Genomic DNA, 27,153 nt, shown 5'->3' with positions numbered 1-27,153 from the left:
TGGGCTGGGGAAACGGCTCAGTGGGTAAGAGCACTTACAGGCAAGCGTAGGTCTTGAGTTTTTATTCCCTACACCTATGTAAAAGCTGTGCATGGCTGTGCATGACTATACCAACCCTGGGGACAGAGACAGGCAGATCCTGGGAGTCCACTGGTTAGCCAGGCTTAGTGAGAGACCCTGTTTTAAAGGAATAAACTGCACCGTGAGAGAGCAGGAGACTAGATATTCTCTAATAGCCTCTTAGAGCACATGTACCTGTACACACATGTATATAAATGCAGAGACTACATGACACACAAATAATAAGTACATTTGTTATGATAAAATTTCTAAGTGTGTGGCATTACAGGATATAAAATATAAATAAGTATAAATATTTTAAGGACTGTGATATGAAAATACTGGCTACTCTTCTTCTCCACACCACCACTTTACCTGCCCCTCCCACTTCCTTCCCCTCCTCTTTTACCTTCTGAGCTTTCAACCCAGGCCTCTTTAAACTTTCCACATATCTGTGAAAGATCTTGAACTCCTAACCTTCCTGCTTCTACCTTCCAAGTATTAGGCTTATGGCACAGCCATATCTGAATGGAGTGGCAGAAGTCACAAAGCCAGCACAGCTGCTTGACAAAGATCCAGCAAAGCTGAGCCCCATGATGGCTGCCATGCCACCTTTTGTTTTCATCTCCACCTGTTACATACTTGGGGCACTTTTAATATTTGTACAATTTGGGGATGTTGGGTTGATGGAAAATTCCTTAAGAATCACTTATGCCTTCTCCCAGGAATGCTGCTTCTAAGCTCACCCAGGAAAGTCCTGAACATACTATTCCCCGCACACTTTGAGGTAGATATCCTTATCTACTTGAAGGTCTTCCTTACGCCGTGGAGGCTGTGACACATAAAGTAACCACAGGTCTCTTTATGAGGCTGTGAGACATTCTTGAAACATCTGTCCTTCTACTTACACAGGAACAAGATGTTCAAAACCAAGTAAAATTTAAACGGTCAACAAGATCCGGTGGGCTAGAAAAGTTGGCCACAGTTCAGATTACCAGCCTTTCCCAAGGTACACTCAGACAATTACGTGGCATACAACTCTGCCCTACATAGAGACATATTGGTGAGCAAAGTATGAAGTGGAAAGTATGAAAGTATGAGGTGTTAAGTATGAGGTGTTAAGTATGAAGTGGAAAGTATGAAAGTATGAGGTGTTAGGACCTCCCTCTCTTAGAAGTTAGTTCATGTAGAGTCACTATAATGTCATATGACCAAGAAACAACAGAATGTCAGGATTAGACATATAGAACAATTCTATAAAGATATAAATAAATGTGAACATTGATTGTATTATGCCAGAATTTAAGTAATAACTGCAGCTTTAGCCTGAGGATTTTTCCTGGGCACTCTGACCACTAAGAGTTAATAATACATTGCTTGAGACATGGCAAAATGCCCAGGGTGGTTGAAGATTTTGTTTTGGTCTAGTGTCCTTGAAGCAACCAAAACAACCAGCTTGAGCACAGGCTATCATATGCCTCTAGATTCTCAAAAATTGGTTTATGGGGTTAATGAGTAAGAAGGATAACTCTGTTTATTAATGATGTCAAAACTTGAGGGAAAATGATTGGAAATGTGTGGGCCCTGGCATACCATATTTAGTAAACTGTTGCCAGCTTGCCAACCTTGACCAGATATCCTCCCTATGCTGATTCCCTGCTGATTTCCTTCTTATTGAACACTCACCGGAGGTTCTTTGTTCGTGTATCCTGCATTTGGTGTAAACAGCTTAGATGCAAGAATATAGAACACTGGGTAGCGAACTGCCCTCTGGGGATCCTCCATTGTGCTGTAAGCCAGTATTTAAGGTTTCCTCCCTCCTTCAATAAACGGCATTCGGCATTCTGCTGTGGCGAATGACTAGCTGTTTCTTGTCTCTATGTTTTAATTCACAGCCCCTCACTCGAACATGGTAAATCGGTGGCAGTAGCGCAGGCATTACCGCAACAGAAATGACAACTCTGTTCTGTCATAGTTGATTGATAACTAAAAGATGAGCAAAAGGAAGTGAAACACATGTCCAAAAACAAAAATGATATAACCTATGCTTTGGAACACCATGAATGTATGTATCCCTGCTAACTAAATTCTGTATAAATAAAGAAACACTCTGATTGCTAGTCAGGCTGCAAGATTCTCCCGACCACCATGGCCTGGCTCACTTCCTTCTCCTGCCAACTCCTTACACCCTCTGCAGGACCCATCCACCACCAGGGATGGCTCCCAGCAGGCTTACAGGCATATACCACCATGTCTGGTGACTTCTAGGGCTTTTCTTTGTGTTTATATATGGTGTGTGTGTGTGTGTGTGTGTGTGTGTAGGCCAGAGGTTGACGTTGGGAATCTCACTCAGTAACTCTCCACCTTATTTTTTGAAACATCGTCTTTCACTCTACTTGGAGCTTTCTAATTCAGCTAGGCTGGCAGGTCAGCAAGCTCCCAGGGATCCTGTTCCTATCTCCCCAGTGCTGGGATTACAGATGCAAGCCATCACATCTGGCTTATTAAATGGGTGCTAGGGATCCATTTAAGTCTTCTTACTTACATGGCAAGGAGTTTACTTACTGAGCCATCTCCCCAGCCCTGGGGCTTTTCTATCCTAGTTAAAATTTTCCCAGAGGGAAACCAGATATGACCTGAAAATAAACATGACAAGTCAAATCACTCGACTGCTGCCTCTACCCCAATACTTGGGGAAGCCATGACTTACTTTTCCAGTGCGCTTCGAACTGGAGGCAAACCCCCACAGCTGTGTTTGTAAACTGTTTCCAGGATTTGGCAGCCATGAATCTGTGGAAAGTATAGCCTTGTCACTCGAGGTTACATAAACTTATATTCTACAGCAACCAAGAAAGTAGTAGAGAAGTCCAGTAGAGAAAGCTGACATGGTCTCTCACAAGATTTCTATATACAGACTCCCCTTCCCTCGGCATCATCAGTGTTAACCTGTTGACTTAGTTAGTTTTGTTGTTGGCGGTGGTGGTTTTTAATATTTATTTATTATTTATTTATCTATCTATTTATCTATCTATCTATCTGTTTATTTATTATGTATGCAGTGTTCTGCCTGCATGTATGCCTGCATGTCAGAAGACACCTGATCTCATTATAGATGGTTGTGAACCACCATGTGGTTGCTGGGAATTAAACTCAGGACCTCTGGAAGAACAGCCAGTGCTCTTAACCTTTGAGCCACCTCTCCAGGTCCTTAGTTTCTAATGCTGTAACAAAACACCATGATGAAAAGCAATTTGTTGGGGAAAGGTTTTATTTCAGCTTATAGTTTATAGGCCATCATGAAGGCAAATAGGGGCAGGAACTCAAGGCAGGAATTGAAGCACAGGCCATGGAGGAATGTTGCTTACTGCCCGCTCCTCACGGCTTGCTTGGCCTGTTTTATCATCCAGGACTACCTGCCCAGGTTGGCACTGCCTGCAGTGAGCTGGGCCCTCCTGTATCAATCAATAACCAAGAAAATGCACTATAGATTTACCTACAGGCAATCTGATGGAGGTGTTTTCTTAATTAAGGTTCCTTTTCCCAAATGACTCTAGCTTATGTCAAACAGGTAAAAACAAACAAACAAACAAACAAATAGCCAGGACACCTGTAAAGGTGACAGAAATGCAAATTTTGGAGGGTCAAGGCCAGATAAATATGGACCTATGGATTAACAAGCACTCCAGGTGATTCTAATATATATACTGGTTTGAGAGCCAATTTACTGAAGAAACCAGTCATAGGGAGTTGGCATTCCAAAACCAAGGAAAAGTCTTTCTTTCATGATAAGGCTGAAGTCAGACTACTTATAGTAAGTAGTCTTATAGCTGTGCACTCCAGGCTTTTCTTACAAATCACTTTGAAGTATAATTTGTATGTCCTAAATTTACATGTGTATCTTAAGTATATTATTGAAGCACTTTTAGTAAATTCACAACATTATACAACCATCACTATAATACAGTTTTACAATATTCCATTCTAAAATAATTCCCAAACTGGGTGGTGGTGGCACATGCCTTTAATCCCAGCACTCAGGAGGCAGAGACAGGTAGATCTAAGCCAGTTCCAGGATGACTAGGACTACACAGAGAAACCCTGTCTCAATAAACCAAAACAAAAAACCAACCCCCTTAGGTGAGCCTGTTTGCAATCTGTCCCCATTCCCCCCTCAGCCCATGCTCTTGACCACTTAGTTTTTAACTGTGGAGCACTAGCACACTAGTTCCTCTATCACTACCTGGCCAGATACGCAAGTGCACTCATCTAAGTCCCTCTACATGTTTCCCATTCTTCCCATAGCTTTCAATGGAAGCTGAAAATCAACTGAGGTGTGCAGCTAGGCATGGAATTCTGTGCCTTCCTTACTAACTCCATTCATGTAGAAAGTTCCCACCCACTCTGTGAACTTAATATAGCAGTTAAGGGCATGGTCTCTGAGTTACACAGACTCTTGTCATTTAACTTGCTCTCTGTGACCCTGAGCATATGTAATTACATATGTAAAACCCTTAGCACAGTGCTGTAGAATAATCCTTTTCTACACTGTGAATATGTATTACTCTCATTGATTAATAAAAAGGTGACAGGCTGGTAGCTGGGCAGGAAGTTAGCGGAAAAGCCAAACTAAGAATGATGGGAAGGAGGAGGGTGGAGTCAGGAGAGATGCCAGACAGCCACCCAGGAAGTAAGACATACTAGAGGACAGGTAAAGACATGAGCCATGTGGCAATATATAGATTAATAAAAATGAGTTAATTTAAATGTAAGAGTTAGCTAGTAAAAAGCCTGAGCTACTGGCTGAGCATTTATAATTCAGTCAGTCTCTGAGTCAGTTATTTGGGACTGGGTGGTCAGGACAGGAAATGTCCACTTACAGCACAGTGCATGGTACAAAGCAATAAACATTGTGCTTTAACAGGGACGGTCAGCTCTGAAACACTTTCCTACTGGCTTTGGCAACAGAAAATCAATGTAGCAGAGCTTTAATTTTCTGTACTCATTGAAAAAGTAAGGCAACTACCAGGCAAGTCAACTGGCTAACTACACTCACCAAATAATAACCTAAGGCACAGATACAATGGCCAAAAACCATGGAGAACTGAGCTGAGCATGCTTAGTTCATTTGTCTACTTAGTCCAATAATGGGTAAACAGAAGAAAATAATTTCTATAGTGTAGAATCTGTAAGCATTTTTTCTTCATAGAAAAGACAATCTTCTGACATGGGGGACTCTTTAACTGTTCAATGTGTGATGAAATGAATACAACAAGCTCGGTTTTGCCCAGTTGTAGTGATATTTCATCTGTGTACTCCAATAAAGCTTATCTGAGGATCAGAGGAAAAAGCCAGCCACTACAGTAAACAGAAGTCAGACAATGGTAGCACACACCTTAATCCTAGCATTGGAGAGGCAAAGATCCATCTGGATCTCTGTGAATTCAAGTCAACACTGGAGCCAAGTATCATGGCACAGGCCTTTAATTCCAGCACTAGTTAACCATAAAGGTCTGGAGGTCTGTACAGATAGACAGGAAATGACAGAGCTGGGCAGAAAGAGGAAGTTATATAGCTGGAGAGAGGAAGTGAGATGGCAGGGGACAGAAAGGCATATAGGCATGGGTATACAGAAAGTAGATCTCTTTGGAGGCTGAGGAGCCGATAAGGTGAGGTTCATCTGATCTCTCAGTTTTCACCCCCAATATCTGGCTCCGGGTTTTTTATTTATAAGACCGTTTTAGCGATTCATCTTACATGCAGTAATTCTTAACTCTCAGGAAACCTTCTTTCTTTTTTAAGAAATAAGCTTCCTGTCCATATCTGAAGCCAGCGGTTCCAAACCCTTAGTGCAGCCAGCTCTCACCTCCAAACACCCTTTTCTCTGACCTCAGCGACATTCTTAGGTAGACCCACTTAGTCTACTTTTTTGTTGTTGTTTTTTAATGAAAGAGTTTCTCTTTGTTCTATCCTGGAACACATTATGTAGACCAGGCTGGTCTCAAACTCAGAGATGTACCTGCCTTTGCGGCCCAAGTGCTGGGATTAAGGCGTGTGCCACCATCACCTAGCTATTCTGCTTTCTTTTTTTTTTTGGTTTTTCGAGACAGGGTTTCTCTGTGTAGCTTTGTATCTTTCCTGGAACTCACTCTGTAGCCTAGGCTGGCCTCGAACTCACAGAGATCTGCCTGGCTCTGCCTTCCTAGTGCTGGGATTAAAGGCGTGAGCCGCCGCCGCCGCCGCCGCCGCCGCCACCACCACCACCACCACCTGACTACTCTGCTTTCTTAATCACAAGGTGTTTAAAGAAAGAATATTGTCTTATTTTTGAATTTCTGACATTTTATATGATAAGCAAAGGGATAATGCTGAATGAATAAATAAAAACTATTAAAAGCAAGTATCTTCCAGATAAAGACTATAAAACAGCATTATTAGTTTTTCTTTGATGCTTACCAGAACAGAAAATTCTCACCTTTTGGCTTTTAATTTGCTCCACTACAACCACCACAGAAGGAAAAAGGAGCTGAAACTGAAAAGTAGAGAAAATTAAGGGTATGTATGAATCAAATACAGGATGAAAAAAAAAATCAACTAAAGAAACACTTCCGTTTCCAAGATAAAACGGCAATATCAAGATCCAGTACCCTAAGGCAACCTGACATCAGGACTGGCTGCAGATAGGAACAGAAACAATTTCTACTTTTGAGTCTGGTGTCACTGCCAACATGCATGTCAATGGGAGAATATTCACATTACATTAAGAGCTAATTAAATGTGGAACTATTTTTTTGTTTGGGTTTTTTTTTTAGCTGGTCGAGAACTCACTAAAGAAAGCTTGTACACCAGGTTAGCCCCTTCCTCCTGAGCACTGGGATGAGAGGCAGATGCCACATACACCACATTCTTAAAGCAATGCTCATCTAGCAATAAAACATGCAAAATATATTTATAGTGCCACAAATTAGAACAGCAACAGACTCCAAAGCATTTTAGCAATCCAATGCTTACCTGATCTAAGGAGTAATTGACATGTGATATGGAGAGATGTGGGTCAGCCAGGAACTGTAATAAAAGCATAGTCATCAGAATTTCACACAAAATAACTTGAATTAATTTGCTCTATATAAGTTAGAAGACAGTGTGACAATGAGCTCAGTGTTCATTTTAAGCTCTGCAGAACTAATAGATTATAGATTTTCTTTTTAGATAATAAACCCAAACCAGGGCTCTTACAAATCCACTCTGGAGCCACTTTGAATACTACACCCTTCAGGCATATAGTTCACTCTTAACTACCTGACCTTATCAAAGGCCACTTCAGAGGCAAGAACATGCTCTACTCTGCAATCCCCCAGAGATAATGTTTTCTATATTACCTCCTTCTCACCTCTTGTTCCAGGTCAAGCAGTGCTTGGCGATAAGGCTGTAAAACTGAATCCAGCCCTGTGCAGAAGGCCCTCAGGTAGATCCCAGGCAGCCCACCTTGGCCCTGCTGGGGTGGATGGTGATCCTGCAAACAAACCAAGAGAAGTCAACTTCTCAGCTCAGAACCCGAACCTGAGGAAGACACTGTCATTTATTAGTAGTACTTATATTTACTTAAATAATTCTGTAGCAAAGCATTGTTTCAGCAAGAGGAAATGAAAAAAGAACTGAAGATAACGTGTATTTGAGGGGCGTGCAGTAAGAAATGCTGACATGACTGCTCCATTGTATTGTTTTTGTTTTTGTTTTTTTTCTGAGACAGGGTTTCTCTGTATAGCCCTGGCTGTTCTGAAACTTGCTCTGTAGACCAGGCTGGCCTGGAACTCAGAGACCCACCTGCCTCTGCCTCCCAAGTGCTGGGATTAAAGGCATGTGCCACCACTGCTGGCTAAAAGTAAATCTTTAAAAACAAACAAAAACCCCAACAACAACAACAAAACAAAAAACAAAAAAACAAAGTAAGTAGTGAGTCTGAGTGCCAATCTGGGGGTTGTGAGACTCTTACTGAGGGATTATATAAAATATGACGTCTTCAGGAACCCTTCAAGTTGCTTGGCTGGTCCCTGCTGTTTTCCAGGCAGCTGGGCTTATCTGACAGTGACTCTCAGTCTTTATTGTTTATTCTTTGGAGGAAGGGGCCTAGTGAATCTGGTCGGTTTCATATAAAACTCCTCATATAGTTTTATATGAGGAATTAATGGTTAACAGTTAGCTGGAGGCTATGGTGGATGCTTAGCCCCTCTGGCTAGGCAGGGATCTGGGTATGCAGACTGAGAGTGGTAGGCAGGAGTACAGAATTCAGCATCAGATATGCTAAGGAAGCTTGGGTTCAGGGGTTAGAAATCACAGTGTAGCCAGTCAGAAGATGCTACACAGAATACCAGAAGGATCCTGAAGTTCCTTCCTCAAGAGGAATGTTCATAGCATGGACATGGACAGACTGCTTTACAACCAGCCAATTTTGCTCTGATCTTACAGCATTACAGAAAACTGGAATGAGTCTTCATCTATCACAAAATGAAAAGAAAGGGTTTTGGTTTGCTGTTATTTTACTTTTTAAAAAAGGTACTATTAGGACTTCCTTTAGAACTTGAGAAGTGGGAATTCTCATGTCATGTAAACGCATGAATAGAGGACAGAATTTTTGTTGTTCTTACCCATGAGAAAGCAGAGAGATCTTGCCTTCCCTTGAGCATTTCCAGTGACTTATAAATTCAAGAGTATTCCAGAAATTCCTAACTTACTTTATGAGTGAATTCACTGAGAGCCCGAGAATACTTGTGCCCTGTAGAAGCACATAGCCAGAGAACGGCATCCCACCTGTTGCTGCACATGGCCTGTGTACTGCTCAATGAACTCAGTGAATCGAATGTAGTCTGTGCCAAGTCTGCAGAGTCGATTCAGGACACTAGTCTCACTGGGGTGAAGAAATGGGAAGTCCTGGGAAACCTGGAAGAAGAGGAACAGTTATAAAGAAAGCTGATGCCTGCTAGTCACCAGCCCAGGTTCTCTGGGGCTTGAATGCTTTACATTCTTTCTTCCATTTCCTTTCCTTACGTTGTCATGGTTGTACTTGGCTTTAACTTTCCTTGTTACCAGGTTGGTAATTCTGGTAACAATATGGTTACACCACTACGAGGTTGTGTTCCTTATCTAGATATAACTGCTTGTTCTTAAAATAGGTAACCTATAGTAAATAATTCACATGATAAGGGCTGGAAAATGGCTCAGTGTGTAAAGGTGCTTGCCACCTGATAGCCTGAGTTTGAGTTCCAGGATTCACATAGAAGGATATTCCTGCAAGTTGTCCTCTGACCTACATACACACAGGGATACAGACAGACAGACAGACAGAGAGGGGGGGGGAGGAAGGGAGAGAGAGAGAGAGAGAGAGAGAGAGAGAGAGAGAGAGAGAGAGAGAGAGAGAGAGAAGAGACAGAGACTCCCTTGGCTTGTATTTTCAAATTATAGCTTGCTTGAAAGCTTAGGCAAGTTATGGTACCTCTCAATGTCTTAGTTTTTATGTGTAAAAAGTGGAGATAAGTGTGATAATTAGATCATACAAAGCACATGTGTTAATCACACAGCAAGTACTTAATACATATATGTGCCTTTTACTACTAACAAGACATGCCTACATAGGTATCAAGTGGTATCTCTGAATACTTCTTGTTGGCAGAGTTTTAGAAAAGTTCTAGGTTTAGGCCAGTGAGATTGCTCAGAGGGTCAGGCATTGGCTACACAAACCTGAAGACCTGAGTTCAATCCCTGCAACCCACATAAAGGTAGAAGGAAAGAACTGACTCTACAGAGTTGACCTCCACATAGACTCTGTGACATGTATGCTCATGCTCACGTATCATACACACATACACTAGTTTAAAAACAAATTCCAGGGCTGGAGAGATGGCTCAGAGGGTAAGAGCACTGGCTGCTCTTCCAGACCTCATTCCCAGCACCCACATGGTGGCTCACAACCACCTATAATGGGATCTGGTGCCCTCTTCTGGAGGGCAGGCATACATGTAGGCATAACACTGTATACATAATAAATAAATAAATCTTTAAAAAAGAAAATTCCAGTTTATGTTTAAATACCCTGAAATTTGAAGTTACTGATACCACATATATATATATATATAACACAGAGCCAAATTTGTAAGGTCTTTCTTTTCTCTTCTGCTCTTCTCTCCCTCTGTCCCCCACCCCCCTTTCTCTAAGAGAGAATATGAATGTCACACACTGCAGCCCAGGCTGACCTTAAATCACAGCAAAGCAATCATCCTGTCTCAGCTTCTCAAAGGCTGGGATTACAGGCAGAAGCCATCATGCCTGGCTCTGAATTCCTCTATTAAACTCAATGTTGCTAATTTAGTTTCAACAAAACACTATCATGTTACATCTAGGTTTCTCAATCAGGGGCAATTTTATTTCCAGAGGGTATTTGGCAATGTCTAAAACTACTTTTGCTTGCCACAATTGAAGGGGTGATACTGTCATCTAGGAGGAGACACTACAAATGCTATTTAACATTATGCCTTACACAACAAAGAATATCTCATTTAAATTGTGTACAGTACAAAAAGATGAAAAATCTTGCAGTATGGGGCAGGAAAGATGGCTCAGCATTTAAAGCATGTGCTGCTCTTCCAAAGGACCATGCATGGTTTGACTCCCAGCACCCACATGGTGGTATACAACCTTCTGTAACTCCAGTTCCTGGAGGTCCAATGCCCTCTTCTGGCCTCCACAGGCACCAGACATGCACGTGGTACACAGACATACAAACAGATAAAATATCCACAACCATTAAATTTAAAAACAAACCTGCATTAAAATGTTTATTTGAATCTATTGACATGGTAGTTTTGTTTACATTTATTTTGTTATTCTCCGGGGCTGAAGGTCAAACCCAGGGCCTCACGTGTATACTCCAGGAATGCTTTAGCATTGAGCTGTATGTTGGTTTTTACAGCTGTGTAAAAACAATATCCTTGCCGGGTGGTGCCACACACTTTTAATCCCAGCACTCGGGAGGCAGAGCTAGGCGGATCTCTGTGAGTTCGAGGCTAGCCTGGTCTACAAAGTGAGTTCCAGGAAAGGCGCAAAGCTACACAGAAACCCTGTCTCGAAAAACAAACAAACAAACAAAAAACCCCAATATCCTCGTGTTTATATCTAGCTCCATGTAGGCATATATATAGTCAATGTAACAGTTAAATGACTTTCTTAAACCTTGGGTAGTCCCAACAGTTCTTTTTAATCAAACGTGAAAATACTGTTCTCTGGAAAGCATATAGTATTTGCTGTTTTTGTCTTTTTCCACAAATATATGAACATCTACTATGTGGCAGACACTGCAAAGTGCTCTCTCTGGGTAAGTGAATATCTCTGCAGAAGCAGCAGTGTGGCAGCAACAACAAGCGATGAACTCATTGTGCAAAGTCTGAGAAAGGAAACAAACTGCTGTGATAACAAATAAAGGCACAAGAGAAGGGTACCAAAAGGCGTGAACACAACTCTTCAAAGAAATCACTTTAAAGCTGAGGCCTCGGGAATGCAAGGATGGAAACGTCTGCTTCAAACCTTCCCAGCTATCTCTGCCACACCCTGGGTGTCACTTGCTTTTATTTCAAATGTCAGTCAAGCACCTACAAATTCTGAACATTTCCCCTCTCCACGACTGGCCATGTGTCAGTTTTCAAAGATATACATACAAAATTTTAAAAGCTCACACTTCTAAATCCCAAATTCACATCCACAAGGAATAAGAAAAATCTGTTCAACTTGTATGTTTTATGGATGAAGAAAGGTCCTTCCTGATCCTCCAAGGCCAGTCCTGCTATAAACAGACACCACACTGTGAGCAGATGTTATTTCCTAGGACTGCCACAACTAGTCAGTATCAAGTTCTCCAAACTTCAGTTTTGTGCATTCGGAAGCGGCGACAAGCAATACTTAAGTTACTAGGTTATTGAGAGCACCAGGCATCATTATTGGAAGCAGACTATGCTAACAGTTCTGATAGTGGAGCCAGAAAGACCTCTGTTCAAGACTAAGCTATATTAATAGTTATGTGACCCTGGGAGTTAACTTTCTGAACTAGACTGTTGTGACTATTCGATGAAATAATGCACGCTGCACTATATTCTCGGTCACTCAGTCCTAGTTAGGTTTCTATTGCTGTGACAAATATTATTTCAGCTTACAGTCCTTCTCAAAGGGAAATCGGAGCAGAGACCATGCAGGAATGCTGTTTACTGGCTTGCTCCATCTGGCAGGCACAGCGGGCTTTCTTATACATCCCGACACCACCTGGTGAGGGACCCCCACACCCCTTAGTGCATTGGGCCATTCGACAACAATCATGATTCAAGAAAATGCAGCACAGGCCTGCCCAGGGCCCAGTATGATGGGCATTTTCTCAATTCAGTTCCCCTCTCTCAGGTAACTCTAGCTTGTGTCAAATTGGAAAGGAAGGAGGGAAGAGAAAAGAGAGAAGGGAAGGGAGAGAGAAGAGAAAGAACGAACTAACCAACACACTCCTCTTACACTTTCCTCTAAGTGTAAAAGCTCTTTCAAGTTCTTCACCTGGTACAGAAATTTCCAAAGGAGGGAAACGCCATATGGTTACAAACCCATTTTTTCATCCAACACAATTTACTGAGTGTTTATAGTGTCTTGAACTCTGTGGATATATTTGCACTATTTTCAAAACCCTGTTGGAAACAATGCAAGCGTGAATATACTTTTTAATAATAAACTATCGTCTAATTCCAGATACACGCTTAGGAATTCGGTTTAACAGTAAATTTGTAGGCAGTAGAGAAAAGTATTGAGTTCTATCCACTCTAGTGGTTCCCTAGCCAGGAATCGGGGACCGCAGAGCAGGGTTCCCCGCCGCCGAAGGCAGAGCTACGTCGGGCCGGCCCCCGGTTTGTCACGGCTCGCGGGCGCAGTCAGCCGGTGTCCCCCCGGGTCCCACCCCTCCGCTGCGGCTCAGCTGCACCAGCGTCCCAGCCTCTGACCCCCCCTCCGTACCTGCAGGCCACTCCGCTTGTTCCAGGTGAAAATGGACCCTGGGTACCCACTCAGCGCCAAGAGCAGTTCGTGAATCATTTTTGTGGCCGGCCTCGGAGTCCCTAGGTTTCCCACCTTCTTGTTTCAGCGCCTCTGCGGGCGCCCACGCACGCCCGACCGAGTCGCTCGCCCAGAAACCCCGCAGACCACCGCGCGGGGAGCCGCCACGGGGCCGCGCGCCGCGGGCCGGAAGCGCGCGCGGCTCGGAGGCGCCCACCCGCTCGCTCCCGCCACGGAGCGCCGAGGAGGCGCCGGAGGTGCCATCGCGCATGCGCCTTGGCTGCCCCGAGTGGCCCGCTCGGACTTCCGGCTTGAGAGCCGGACTGGGGCTGCTGGCGGGCGAGACTGGTCTTAGCTGGAGCGGAGTGGTTGAGGCTGGCCCAGGGGCAGGGATGAGGTGACAGGCAGCTGGAGAGAGACGCGGCCAGGGGCGGGCCGGAGGGAGTCCTCGGGACGCCTTGGCAGGGTCTGTGGCATTCTGACCGACTGCACGGCGTCTCCCAGAGTGACCCGGCCGGAGCGGGGGAAGACAAAGCGGCCGGGACTTGGCAGCCGCCGCCGTGGAGCAGCGCTCGGAGCCCAGGAGCTCGCAGCCCTGGCCGGCAGGCTTCGCTGTCAGGAGCCGCTCTCCTGCCTCCTCTCGGGCTGCCAACTCCTGTGACTCTCCCCCAAGCCCGCTTCAGTGTAGAAGCCCAAGTCCTAGCTTTCCCATCGGTCGCTCCCGAACTCTTGCTGAGTTCTTCCTTCGTCTGGGAGGAGTGAACAAGAGCCCCAACATTGAGCCCTTGACTTTGGTTCGGGCTGGAAATTCGTAGTTTGGCGTCCCGCAGGGCGGGGCGGGGCGGGGCGGGGGACCGCAGGGGCTTTCCGGAGGACCGCGGAGGTTCTGGGAGGATTAGCCGTCCCCCGCTGGACAGAGGCTTTTGTCTTCAGCCGAATGTTGACTTACCTTTACAGTGCGTCCGGAGTCCCACGCCGCTCGAGTTCACTCTGCAGCTTTGATCTAGGGCGCTAAACGCGATCAGATTTAGAAGTGAGAACGCAGCAGATGGGATTTTCTGTTCTCTGCAACTTCCCGGGAATGCTGTAGTCGCCACCCAGAAATGCAGCTTTTGGAAGGTCATTTTCTCCTTCCTCATTGGTTTGCTGACCTGAAATGGCACTACCTCTGAAGACCACTTGGGGCATATGGAAAGTCTGGCCGGCTCTGGCAAGACTTGAAACATGTCAACAAGATATTCCTCTGATATTGCCGTTACTCTAGGAAGAAACTCCGTTTTACACAGAGACACTCATCTGAAGGTGTTTCTCCTGGGCACGGGGAGAGAGTGAACTAAGCCTAAGACCGGAACCCAGATACTAAGAGGAGAGAAACTGCTTTTTTGTTTTGATTTTCGAGACAGGGTTTCTCTGTGTAGCCCTGGCTGTCCTGGAACTCGCTTTGTAGACCAGGCTGGCCTCAAACTCAGAGACCCACCTGCCTTTACCTCCAGAGTGCTGGGATTTAAGGCGTGCGCCACCACGCCCGGCTGAGAAACTCCTTTCTGCTGTGAAGGATGGCCAAGCCCACTCTGAGGGGAAATGGCACTAACTCTGAATGCCTACGACAGCGCTTCAGGAGATTCCATTACCAGGAGGTGGCTGGACCCCGGGAGGCTTTCAGCCAACTATGGGAACTTTGCTGTCGGTGGCTAAGGCCAGAGGTGCGCACCAAGGAGCAGATTGTGGAATTGTTGGTGCTAGAGCAGTTCCTGACTGTGCTCCCTGGGGAGATCCAGAACTGGGTACAAAAGCAATGTCCAGAAAATGGAGAGGAGGCAGTGACATTGGTGGAAGACTTAGAAAGAGCGCCTGGGCCACCTGGACAGTCGGTGAGAAGGAGGGGGAATTCCGAAGTGTGAGGCTGGGAGGGGCAGTTTAAGATCAGCCAGGCGGAAAGAGGTTTGGTGACTTTCATACTTCCCTTCCGGAAGGGTTGTATTTCAGGAGAGCTTGTCTGGAGAAGCCAATTGGGTTGCCTACTCTTATTACAGTACGTCTCTCTCTTCAATTTTTGTTGTTGTTTTGTTTGTTTGTTTGTTCTTTTGTTTGTTTGAGATAGGGTTTCTCTGTGTAGCCCAGGCTGTCCTAAAACTCTCTAGACCAGGCTCACCTCGAACTCAGAGATCCTCCAACCTCTGACTCCCAAGTGCTGGGATTAAAGGTGTGCACCACCACCGCCTGGCTGACTTCAGTTTCTTAATAGAGAAGAAATGGGAAGGTTTTTTTTTTTTCCAGCTGGTATTTGGGTTTCTATTTTGATCTTTCTGTAGTGCCAGCCACTCTAACCTAATGATAACGGAATAAACATTTGTTTGTCCTAATCTCCCCACCCCTACCACTCTGTCCTTGCCTTAAAAGGATGGTCTCTTTGGGGATATTAAATAATCTTCCCAGGAATGCCCCTTGTTATGACTATGAAAATTAATGAGGGGTTATTTCTAGGTCACAGTCTCTGTAAAGGGGCAGGAAATGCACTCGGAGAAGATGACATCCCCGAAATCATCACAGGCGTTATTAAGTGTTCTTCAGGAGTCAGTGGACCCCCAGCCCAGGGGTGTGTCCAAGAAAGAGAGGGCAAGAAGCCCAGCCCTGGGACTACAGGAGCAGATGAACTCAAAGGAGACTCTGAGAACTTTCCAAAGGAGCGGTGAGGAGTAGCTTAATGTGGGAAGATAGAGCCGTTTTAAGCTGGCAAGTAGGGGTGGGAGTAGTGAGTGGGAAAGGGATTTCAGAAATAGTGGAAACCGTCGAATGTGTGGCTGTTGGGACCTTCTGAAGACAGGTAGTTCAACCCTCTAGTACAGTAAGTATTCTTATGTTTTTTCTTTAGGTAATCCTGCCAGAGAACAGCTGCCTAGTTTTTATTATAATTAGAATAATCTTATTTCTTGGTGATAGATGCTTCTTTTCTGTACTCAAGGTAACTTTCTTTTAGTTGTTTTCCTTTTCCCTCTATTATCTCCATTCTTTAGACCTAAGTTCTTGTTATTCTCTATATTGGAACTCCAAGTTCTCTAAATATTAATTGTGGAGAATGAAATTACATCTGTATTATTCCTGTGAGGTCTGTTATGTAAAAACAGTAAGAATTTTACTTCAGAACTTTGCAATTTTCTTCCAGTACAGCCCAGCATATGATTATGTATGATCTTTGTTCACCTGGTAACCCCTGGACTCCAGTGCCTTTGGACCCAGTCAATTCTACTTGATTTTTTGGAACTTGTTTTTCTTCTTTGTGCTCTTTTGAACTAGATTTTGTGTTTATTATTTAAAACTTGTTGAGGTTGTTTTGAATTCTGTTCTTATCATCCAAGATGACTAGTAATAGCATTCTTGGTTAGTTTGATAATGGTCTGTAGTCATCTATCGCAAATATCTCACCCTCAACATATGGACCTGCAGAATTAATCAGGTTTAATTTAAACACCTACCATGTGCTGAAGGGTCCACACACTGCAGTAAGGAAAGGTACCTACCTACCTGTTGGCCAATGAGCTGGTCAGCTGATAATAGTCCTTGCTGCACAAGCCTGGTGACCGGAGCAGAAGCTAGTCCATGAAGTTGTCCTCAGCCTCTAACGACTATAACAGGTGCACCCCCCCATATATCATGCACATATAATGAACGTTTTGTTAAAGTACCTGTTATCAAAGAGCTTACACTATCATTTAAGAACACAATAGTGAATTATGAGTAAGTACTGAACTCGACTGTCAGCAAACAGTGTTAAAGACTTGCTTAGTTGTTCTGTAAGGGTTTGGCCGTGTAGTCATGAGATGGGGCTGTAGGGAACACCTCCTGAGGGCATTGGCAAGGAGCTTCCCAAAGGATGGGTGAGTGCGGACAGGAGGAAGAGAGGCGTGGAGGTGGACAAAAGTGCACCATGTTCTGAAGAGACCAGGAGTGGATGAACTTGCTGGACACAAAGTTAGGTTCAGCAGCCCAGACATGAGCTCAGGGGCTAGTGGGACAGTGACTGCCGTGGTACCAGCTCTGGGAGGGTTAGGGTCTGCACTTAGGTGGAGAGGACGACGTGCTGAGGGAAACACTTAGGATTTGGTGACTAGTGTGAAGCAGAGACAAGTTGAAGACAGGTCCACTTCTCCCCGCCAACCTCTTGAAGTCACTGAATCTAATTCTCAGGACTCAAGTGAAAAAAACAGGAGACAGGAGTGACCAATGGAGAAGTGCTTCCACCTGCACACAGCAGCGTGGAGGCTAGGGCGCAACGTGGAGTAGAATACCTGCTCTAAACACACAGTAGAATATCGTCTTTTCTAATTGTTCTGCTCTAGAACAGAAATCCAATTCTTTCTCATCCCTTGAGGTTTCTTCAACCACCCACTGAACTTTCTGAAAACATTTCCTTTATGATCTTTAGATAGAGGCTGTGAATGTAGCTCGGTTGGTACAGTGCAGTGTGCAAAAGGCCTCATTTGACCCCAGCACTCCATAAAACTCAGCATGGTGTTGCACACTTGTAATCCTAGCACTTAGGTGGTGGGAGAAAGATCAGAAGTTCAAGGTCATCCTCCACTACATAGCCTGGACTATATGAGAGCCCATTTTGAACATAGAAGATAAAATCTCTTTGACGAAAGAGGCAGGGCTGATTTGAAAGTTTTTTTTTTTTTTTTTTTTTGTTGTTGTTGTTGTTGTTGTTTTTATGATCAGTCCAAACTGTGATACTTTGGTTTCTCCCCTGCAAACAGGATTTCCATTTCCTACACCCGATGTGGTCTCCAGATTGGATCAAGGAGAGCCATGGATCCCAGATCTGTTCAGCTCCAAGGAGAAAGATGTCCCAAAAGGAAAGAGCACAGGAGACAAACAAGTTTGTACTGATCCATTACCATCCAAGAGAGAGAGAAGCCGCGGGGTGGAACAGGATCACTGGGGCTTTGATGATGAGCAAGTGGTGGGCGTGCACTGGGGCTACAGAGAGACTAGAACACTCCTTGCAATTCTCAGTCAGACTGAATTTTATGAAGCTCTCCGAAACTGCCATAGGAACAGCCAGGTGTATGGGGCTGTGGCTGAGAAGCTGCGTGAGTATGGCTTCCTCCGGACCCTGGAACAGTGCCGGACCAAGTTCAAAGGCCTTCAGAAGAGCTACAGGAAGGTCAAGAGTGGTCATCCACCTGATACCTGCCCTTTCTTCGAAGAGATGGAAGCCCTGATGAGTGCCCAGGTCATTGCACTGCCCATCAGTGGCCTGGAAGAGGCCATTTGCCATTCTGGCCAGGCAGGCACCGACCCGGAGCCTGAGGAGCCAGGGCTGAGGGCCTGGCAGCATGAGGATGGAGACGAGGCTGTGGTTGAAGGGTCTGGCAGTGATGACCTGGAGGCAACCCTCCAGGACCCCGACAGCCCACCTGCGTCTGTCCTCTTCCGAAGCCCAAGCGGTAAGAAGCTTTCCTTGGGCTTTGGGATTAGGTTTGAGGAACAATGAACCTGGACGTGGAGCCAGCCATTGTCACCTCCAGCTTGGCCACTTTAAGGGAACAGAGATACTTCTCAACTCTATGTTTTATTCTCTTCTGTGAGCAAATAATGAGAATTGAACTTGTGGCCTTACACACATGCTAGGCAAACACTATACCATTGAGCTACATCTCAAACTTCAGACTTAGATGTTTCAAGGAAAATAATCCAAGTGTCTTCAAAGGGGTAATTCTTTTCATTCAAATACTTTTCCTGTTTATAAAGCAGGTTCACTGAAAAAAAAAAGATACTTTGTTGTTTTCTTTCTTTCTTTTCTTTCCTTTTTTTTTTTTTTTTTTTTTTTTTTTTTTTTTGTTTGTTTGTTTGTTTGTTTGTTTGAGACAGAGTTTCTCTGTCTAGTTTTGGTGCCTGTCCTGAATCTTGCTGTGGAGACCAGGCTGGCCTCAAACTCAGAGAGATCTGCCTGGCTCTTCCTCTCTAGTGCTGAGATTAAAGGGTTATGCCACCACCACCTGGCTGTTTTATTCCTTTTTAAACAGTGAATTTTTAAAAATGTGGATAAATCATGGTTAAAGCAAAATGCTTTTCTTTATCTTTGTTCTCCTCTTTTCCTGCCTCTCCACTTTTCCTCCATCTTCTGGTTCTTTCCTGTTCTCCTCTGCTCCCAGTAAGTGGAGAATAATGGAAGGACGTGTCCTCAGATGGGAGAGGACTGTGTGGACCTTCCCTCCTTCCTTGGTTCCTTCGGACAGTTAGAACCACCCTGTTCGTTCTTCCTAAAGCACTAACGTGGACCGCAGTACAGCATGTGTTCTTGCCTCTTTGCTCTTTCTGGCCTCCGCAGTCCTCTTCCCAGATAGAGTACAGACTGGAAGACCCTCAGCTCTCTGCTCTTGCTGGAGTTGCTTAATGGAGAGAGTAACAGATGAAAAATGGCCAAGATAGTAATTGGGTAGCAATATGATTCTGAAAGAGGCAGTTTTGGAGTTTTAAGTCATTCTTTTTTTTTTTTAATTAAAATTTTATGAGTTTGTTAAAAAAAAAACTTGTAAATTCAAAATAAAACAAAACAAAAACCTCATCAAAATTAACCAGACTAGTTTGAATGTTGATTCTGAAGCCATGAAGCTTTACATTGTATTTTACACTTTGACTATCAAATATTAAATCATTCTATAAGTGATTACAAGAAAATAAGTGTGGAAAAAATTTATCAGAGAAGTTAGGGATGATGCATTGTGGCCGACAGCAATTTTAGGTCTTTTTTTCCTGACCAGTGATTTTTCTAGTTGGGATCAAGATTCCAGAAAAATTAGGAAATGGGAAGAGAAATGCCCTCTGCCCACATACTCAGTCTGTCTGTACTCGCTGTTCTTGGTACTGTGACAGGATACCAGACTATGGCACTTGGGTAAGGAAGTAAGGAAGGATTTGTTTAGGCTTCATGCTGGGGAAGCCATGGTGTCGCTGCTCTCAGGGCGCCAGTGGGAGCGGAAGAGGCTGGCTACGCTGCATCTGCAGTCAGGAAGCAGGATGAGTGACGCATGGGGGCCTCAGGTGCTTTCTCCTTTCTGCCTTTTAATTCAGTGTGGGACCCCAACCCCTGCAATGGTGTCACCCACATTCAAGGCAGGTCTTTCCTTGGCTAAATCTTTCTGGAAACACCCTCATAGACTTGCCCAGTTGATAAAGAAGAGTAACCATCACAGTGTGTAATGACTGTTCCAGCAGTCACGTGGAAAGGCTTTTTTTAAATGGCTAAATGTTACTAATAAAAGTTCTCTGAAATTGCTAAAAGATACAGAAACAAAACCATCCATAATGCAGGCATATGTCTGTCTGCTAAGAGGTCATGTACAACACCGGCAGGAAGCACCACCTCCTTCGAGCCCTGTAACCCAAGGCAGAGCAAACACCACTACATTTACCCTTTTTGTCTAAATAAGAAGGTTCTAAACTTAATGCAAACTATATACAATAAAAATGATTAGCTGGGTGATGGTGGTGCACACCTTTAATCCCAGCACTTGGGAGGCAGACCTAGGCGGATCTCTGTAAGTTCGAGGCCAGCCTGGTCTACAGGGTGAGTTCCAGGAAAGGCGCAAAGCTACACAGAGAAACCCTATCTCGGGGGGGGGGGGGGGGGGGGAATGATTATCAAGTATTGTCCGGGAAAAACAAAGGGAAATAACAAACAAGAATGGAACTAAAACCTACAAGAACAACATCAAACAAGAAAGACATGCTAAATGTCCAGATCATAAGTAAATGGCAAATTACCATGATTACTCCAATAGCTGTCCTATCCTGACGATTCTAACTCTAGTACTCAATATGTTCTAGCTAAGATATGAGAAGACTGTAACTATCTAGTCTTCAACATCAAGGAGAGAGGTGGCTCCGCATTAAGAGCAGTGGCTGATGATCTAGAGGACCTGGGTTCAATTCCCAGGCCGTCTAGTGTCTGATCACCCCAGGATTAAAAAAAAAAAAAAGAGGACCCATGTGACCACCTTCCCTTTCCTTTTAAGAGGTCGGTACAATGGCAGGAAGTACCACCACCTTACAGCCCTATAGCTCAAGGTCATGGGCAGGGCAAATACCACTACACTTTGGGGAATATGAACCGTTTAAATCTAGGAACCTGAGCTTAGTTGGCATCCCTCCCTCTCCTTTTTGCTTATAAACTGAACCCCAGGCCTCATGCATGCTTCAGGTACACTCTGAGCTAATGTCTCCAGCTTAAGTGGTTTTCCTTGAAGCCGGCAGTAAGACTGAAGAGTTGAGGCTCTAAAACTCTGGGTTAAGTGATGCTAAAATGTCTCTTCTGGTGCAGGTGTACACTGGGGCTATGAAGAAACCAAGACTTACCTTGCAATTCTGAGTGAGACTCAGTTCTACAAAGCCCTCCAGAACTGTCACCGCAACAGCCAGTTATATGGAGCAGTTGCTGAGAGATTATGGGAATATGGCTTCCTTAGGACCCCAGAGCAATGTCGGACCAAATTTAAAAGCCTACAAACCAGCTATCGGAAAGTCAAGAATGGCCTAGCACCAGAAACCTGCCCCTTCTTTGAAGAAATGGACGCTTTGGTGAGTGCCCGAGTTGGTGCCCCACCTAGTGATGACCAGGAGAAAGAAACAGCTTCTTGCTATCTCCAGGGAACCAGTGAGGCTGAAGCTGAGAAGCAAGCTGAGGACTCAGAAGAAGATTCAGATGACGAAGATGATCCTGAGATACCCCCAGGGGCTGTTACAACCCGTGCCCCAGTCTTATTCCAGAGCCCCAGTGGTAAGGTTCTTTATTTTTGCTTTTTGAGACAGGGTTCATGTAGCTGAGATTGGCCTTGACCTCACTGCATAGCCAAGGATGGCCTTAAACTGTAGATTCTGTCTCTACTTCCTAAGTGGCGGTATTACAGGTGTGTGCCTCCCTGCCCAGCTAAGATCCTTTCTGTTCTTATGGTATAAATAGCAAAAGGGAAGCTGTAGGACTTAAGAGAAAACCATGAGATTGAGAGCTGACCTCTATTCCCAGCTTTCCTGAGTTCTTACCTTTCTTCCCCATGTTTCCTATCTATTAAAACATGTTGCTCAGTGAAAAGCTACAAATTATTAATGTGGCTTCCTTCAGCACACTACAGCATCACTTGATTGTAAACTTTGTAGATTTGCTATCACTTTCATATGCTGCCAAGTCAAAGTCAGATTGCACAGCAGCTAATCTGAATTAGGAACATTTCCCAAGTAGCATGTCATCTATTCTGTGAATGAAATTTATCTTTATAGATCACGCTTACATTTTTCGTCTGGTTTTAGCTTGTCTGTCAACTACAGGGCTGTGTAGGAACCTGATAACCCTTTTCTCCAGGTACATTTTTAAGAGGTATTTCTATCTTATGTGTCTGTACGTGGACCTGCGTGGATGTACATGCAGCACGTGTGTGGTGTCCAGAGGAGTGTTGTATCTTCTGGGACTGGAGTTACAGCCAATTGCCATCTGCCCAACGTCGATGCTGGGAACCGAAGCCAGGTTCTCTGTAAGAGCTCCACTGAGATGTGTCTGTCTCCAACTCCTTCAGATACAGTGTTATCTGCAGGTTTCTGTGGGAACTGACTGAATCTTAGTTGCTGTATAAGGGGGAAAAATTCCAATATGGTTTCCCTCCTTGTAGGAAGAGGAGTTTTAATTTTGGAGTCATACATGTTTAGTCATTGTGTATGCCAATCTCCAATATTAGCCAAGTGATTTAGTGCAAGTTGCTTAGCCCCTAAATTTGCATATGCATTGAGACCTTGTGCTGGGGGTGTAGTTTAGTGGTAGAGGGCTTGCTTGAACGTGCCCCAGGCTCTGGGTTAATCATTCACATTGCAAATGAAAGGGAAACCACATAAAAGGTTGATGTAACTGAGGTGCTAGTGAAGCCCCACCACAGTGCTAGGCACAGAACAGGTATCCAATAAATACTAGTTTTCACTTCCATAAGTCTTTAGATCAGCATTCTGATTTTGCATTGATCATCAATATTTTACAAAAAAAGTCGACTCCTGAGTTTGGGAAATATTAAATAACCCTTTTGGAGGTTCACAATACACTTTCATATATTAAAGATTCTAAGATCTCAGTTAGCCTGGCAGTGGTGGCGCACATCTTTAATCCCAGCACTCTGAAGGCAGAGGCAGGTGGATGTCTGTATGTTCGAGGCCAGCCTGGTCTACAGAGCTAGTTCCAGGAAAGGCTCCAAAGCTACACAGAGAAACCCTGTTTCAAAAAAAAACAAAAACAAAAACAAAAAAACCCAAAAAATCTCAGTCCAGCAAATCTCTTACTTTATGGACCACCTTAAATACTTAATACTGTGGAATACAGTCTCACATTCAGTATTCCAGGGAATTCAGGATCCAGAGTTAACCTGAAACAGGTGAATAAGTGCAGTTCTCATAGCCTAGGCTGAAAGGCTGGCATTTGCTTTTTAGGATGTTAAAAAGTTGCCTAGTTAGGCTACATTACAATGTTTTGGAACATTTAGGGCTTGGAGAGAATTTCTAGTGAAGCTTTTCTCTTTAAAAACTGCTGCATGTTTTTTCTTCCCTGTTTTTTGTTTGTTTTTATTTGTTTTGTTCTTTCTAACGTATATTGAAATGTGAGGGGGAGGGGACTTATCAAAACTATTTCTGGTTATAGAAATTTCCAAGGAAGTGTTCCTGGACATTTCCTTCTAAGCCCTTTAACCACTGGCAATGAATAAGACCACAATATGACCAAGAGGTGGCAGAATGACAGTGTGGAAAGTATCTTTCTGTAAACACAGAACTTGTCTTCTTTAAAACCTAGTGACTTCTTGCTGCTCTGAGGGTCTCTGCAGGGACTGGGTATTCAGAAAGGGTTGACAGACTAACTAGCTCCTGTGGAGATTATGCAGATGAAAGGCATGTGATAGGTAGAAAAACACTGGAATTTTAATAATGCTAATATAGTAATTTGGGGGCAAGAGCCTTACTATTTTATTATTATTATTTGAGACAGGGTCTCACTATGCAGCCCTGGCTGGCCTGGAACTTGCTTTATAGACCAGGCTGGCTTCAAACTCAGAGATCTGTCTGCCTCTTCCTCTCAAGTGCTAGGATTAAAGGTGTACACAACCATACCCAATTTTAAAAGATTTTAAAATACTTTAAAAAATTATGTCTGCGGGCTGGAGAGATGGCTCAGAGGTTAAGAGCACTGGCTGCTCTTCCAGAGGTCCTGAGTTCAATTCCCAGCAACCACATGGTGGCTCACAACCATCAATAATGAGATCCGGTGCCCTCTTCTGGCCTTCAGGCTTACTGTATACATAATAAATAAATAAATCTTTAAAAAAAATTATGTCTGTGGTTCATAATAAATTATGTCACATGGGTGTGGGCTATGCACATGTGAATACAGGTGCCCAAGGAGGCCAGAGGCATCAGATTTCCTGGAGCTGGAGTTATGAGCCCACCTGATATCGGTGGGAACTGAACTCAGGTCCTCTATAAAACCAGTACATGCCCTTGACTTCAGAACCATCTCTCTAGCACCTCCCATGTTTTTTACTTTTATTTATTTATTTAGGAGCACATACCCCATGGTACATGTTTGGAGGTCAGAGGACAATTCACGGAGTTGGTTCTCTTGTTCCCCTGTGTGGGTTCCAGGAACTGAACTCAGGTCATCAGGCTGAGCCACCAGCACCTTTACCTACTAAGCCATTTTGCCCCCACCCCACTCCTTTTTTAATAGAATGAACTTACGATAAAAAATGGGGACCACACTGACCATTTACTTGTAATCATCTGATGTAATCCTTGTTTCTCTCAGGTTTGCTTTGTTGTGGTACATATAATTAAGAAATGAGTGACTTTTCAAATTGTGTTCTTGTATTAGGTTTTGAGGCTGGATTTTATAATGAAGAGAATCTTAAACGAGATATTTCTGAGGAAGTACGGCTGCATAGAACATTACTTGCAAGGTCTGAAAGGAAAATTCCCCGTCATGTTAATCAAGATAAAGCTAGTAAGAATGGATGTTCATCAGAAAGCCAGTGGGAAAAGATCCAAAGAGCGAACAAAAGAAAACCAGCATTCCCAGAGAAGAATATAGGTACAGTCGTGACTTATCAGAGAACAGGCTTGGGAGACAGACCCTATAAATACCTCAGATATGGCAAAGGCTTTGGCCCAAACTCCCATCTCCTGTATCAGGTATCCCATCATGTAGAGAATCCGTATAAATGTACTGACTGTGGGAAAAGCTTCAGCCGGAGCGCACGCCTCGTCAGACACCGAAGAATCCACACTGGAGAAAAACCCTATCAGTGTCTGGACTGTGGCAAAGGTTTCCGTGACAGTTCCAATTTCATTACCCATCGGAGAATCCACACAGGAGAAAAACCTTATCAGTGTGGTGAATGTGGAAAACGCTTCAATCAGAGCTCAAGCCTTATAATCCACCAGAGAACCCACACAGGAGAGAAGCCTTACCAGTGTGAAAAGTGTGGGAAAAGCTTCAGTAACAGTTCTCACTTCAACGCTCACAGGAGGACACACACAGGAGAGAGACCCCATGTGTGTCCTGACTGTGGTAAGAGCTTCAGTAAGAGTTCTGACTTACGCGCACATCACAGAACCCACACAGGAGAGAGACCCTATGAGTGCCGCAATTGTGGTAAGTGCTTCAGTAAGAGCGCTGCCCTTAACAAACACCGAGAGAGCCATACCCGAGGAAAGCTGCTGTCACAGCCCAGGCCTACGTAAGCTCCCAAGGCACGTCCTCTCCGTCTGGGCCTGAGGAAGCACCGCTCAGGACTTCTGCCATCGTTTGTTCCTTATGCTTCCCAAATCTAGCCGAGCCCAATGTCAGTGGTTTGAAGATGAAAAGTAGATTTGGTCTGAACTGATGGTATAAACGTCTTCCTCCCTCATGCCTGTGCTGTTCCCTTCGAGAGGATATGTAGTATATCCTGTGGATCTTCGTATGTCCTCCCTCCTCCTGTCATTCAGTGCACTTCAGCTGAAAAACCCACCTCAGCCGTTTTTCAAAGAAGTTGTGAGACGACTCATTGATTGGGCCGTCTTGCTCACTTAAACCTGTGCATACTCTTCATTTATCTTTTAAAGAGAGTTTAAAGTCCAACTTGGTTCTATCTGTTTCCAAGAATCTGGGCTGGGGATACAGCTCAGTGGTAGAGCACTTGCCGAGTATGCACAAGGTCCTGGATTCAATCCTCAGTAACACACAGAGACAGAGAGTGAGTCAGGGAAACAATATAGCCTTCTATGAACACTGGATTTCCTAGTTTCTTGTAGAGTCTGCAAGGGCTGTAATAGAATATACTGCATTTATAGCATCTCATTTGATTTTTCTCTTCTCTCCTCCCCTTCTGTCCCTTGTGGACTAGAAGCCAAAAGAGCAAACTAGATGGATGTGGTGGCAGAAAAAGCAGTTAAAGCTACCAATAGGAGTCGTCTATTTTCTAACACTCCACACGCTTATTTTATATATATATATATATATATATATATATATATATATATATAGAGAGAGAGAGAGAGAGAGAGAGAGCAGCAGCCTGTGGGTGCTCAATACTGATTGCAAGGAGCAGAAGCACTGCCATATTCCCATGTATAGGTAAAATACACTTTACCCTAAATGACAGGGAAGATGGCGGAGCTACCAATCTGCACACACACATACACTCACTCAACTACACAAATAAAAGTATCTATTTAAACATTCAAGTCATTATGGGTTTTCCAAATTGGGTGGTATTGAATTATTTCCCATATATTCATAGACTTATGATAAGCCCTGTATAATACAAATAAAACAGTCCCTACCCTTGTCCTGGAAAACAGGTAATACATGGACAGAAAGCACAAATATATAGTTGCAACATTTAGTATTTTTTAAAACAGGGTCTCATGATGTAGCATTGGCTGACCTGGAACTCAATATGGATAGTATACTGGCCTTGAACTCACAGAGATCTGACTGCCTCAGTCTTCAAAGTGCTAGGA

General features: G+C 44.0%; 2 protein-coding genes across 4 annotated transcripts in view; one reads left to right on the top strand and one right to left on the bottom strand.

Annotated features, from left to right (window-relative positions):
* The window catches only part of Tubgcp4 (tubulin gamma complex component 4), a 38,130-nt gene extending 24,721 nt beyond the window's left edge, over nt 1-13,409 (bottom strand). Inside the window, exons 1-6 of one of the 2 annotated variants that reach the window (XM_006994055.4) lie at nt 13,087-13,409; nt 8,866-8,994; nt 7,448-7,570; nt 7,069-7,122; nt 6,533-6,589; nt 2,771-2,850 (exon numbers count right to left, since the gene is read on the bottom strand). In XM_006994055.4, the coding sequence (XP_006994117.2) occupies nt 2,771-2,850; nt 6,533-6,589; nt 7,069-7,122; nt 7,448-7,570; nt 8,866-8,994; nt 13,087-13,164 (521 nt within the window). In that variant the 5' untranslated portion in view covers nt 13,165-13,409. The remainder of the gene's footprint in view (nt 1-2,770; nt 2,851-6,532; nt 6,590-7,068; nt 7,123-7,447; nt 7,571-8,865; nt 8,995-13,086) is intronic. The other variant, XM_006994056.4, reaches the window with a different exon arrangement.
* A 1,135-nt stretch (nt 13,410-14,544) lies between these two features.
* Nucleotides 14,545-26,267, top strand: Zscan29 (zinc finger and SCAN domain containing 29). 2 transcript variants are annotated; one of them, XM_006994058.4, is made up of 5 exons: nt 14,545-14,996; nt 15,610-15,814; nt 17,880-18,572; nt 21,449-21,904; nt 25,022-26,267. In XM_006994058.4, the coding sequence occupies exons 1-5, from the start codon at nt 14,682-14,684 to the stop codon at nt 25,888-25,890; spliced, it is 2,538 nt and encodes an 845-aa protein (XP_006994120.2). In that variant the 5' UTR covers nt 14,545-14,681; the 3' UTR covers nt 25,891-26,267. The 2 variants fall into 2 exon arrangements, with proteins under 2 accessions (XP_006994120.2, XP_015843061.2); XM_015987575.3 differs by lacking the exon at nt 15,610-15,814 and having other exon boundaries at nt 14,795-14,996; nt 25,022-26,266.
* The last annotated feature ends 886 nt before the right edge of the window (nt 26,268-27,153 follow it).

The sequence above is a fragment of the Peromyscus maniculatus genome, chromosome 4 (assembly GCF_049852395.1).
Source record: "Peromyscus maniculatus bairdii isolate BWxNUB_F1_BW_parent chromosome 4, HU_Pman_BW_mat_3.1, whole genome shotgun sequence".
NCBI lineage: Eukaryota > Metazoa > Chordata > Mammalia > Rodentia > Cricetidae > Peromyscus > Peromyscus maniculatus.
The sequence above is the reverse complement of the archived record's forward strand: the minus strand, read 5'-3'. Positions and strand labels throughout refer to the sequence as shown.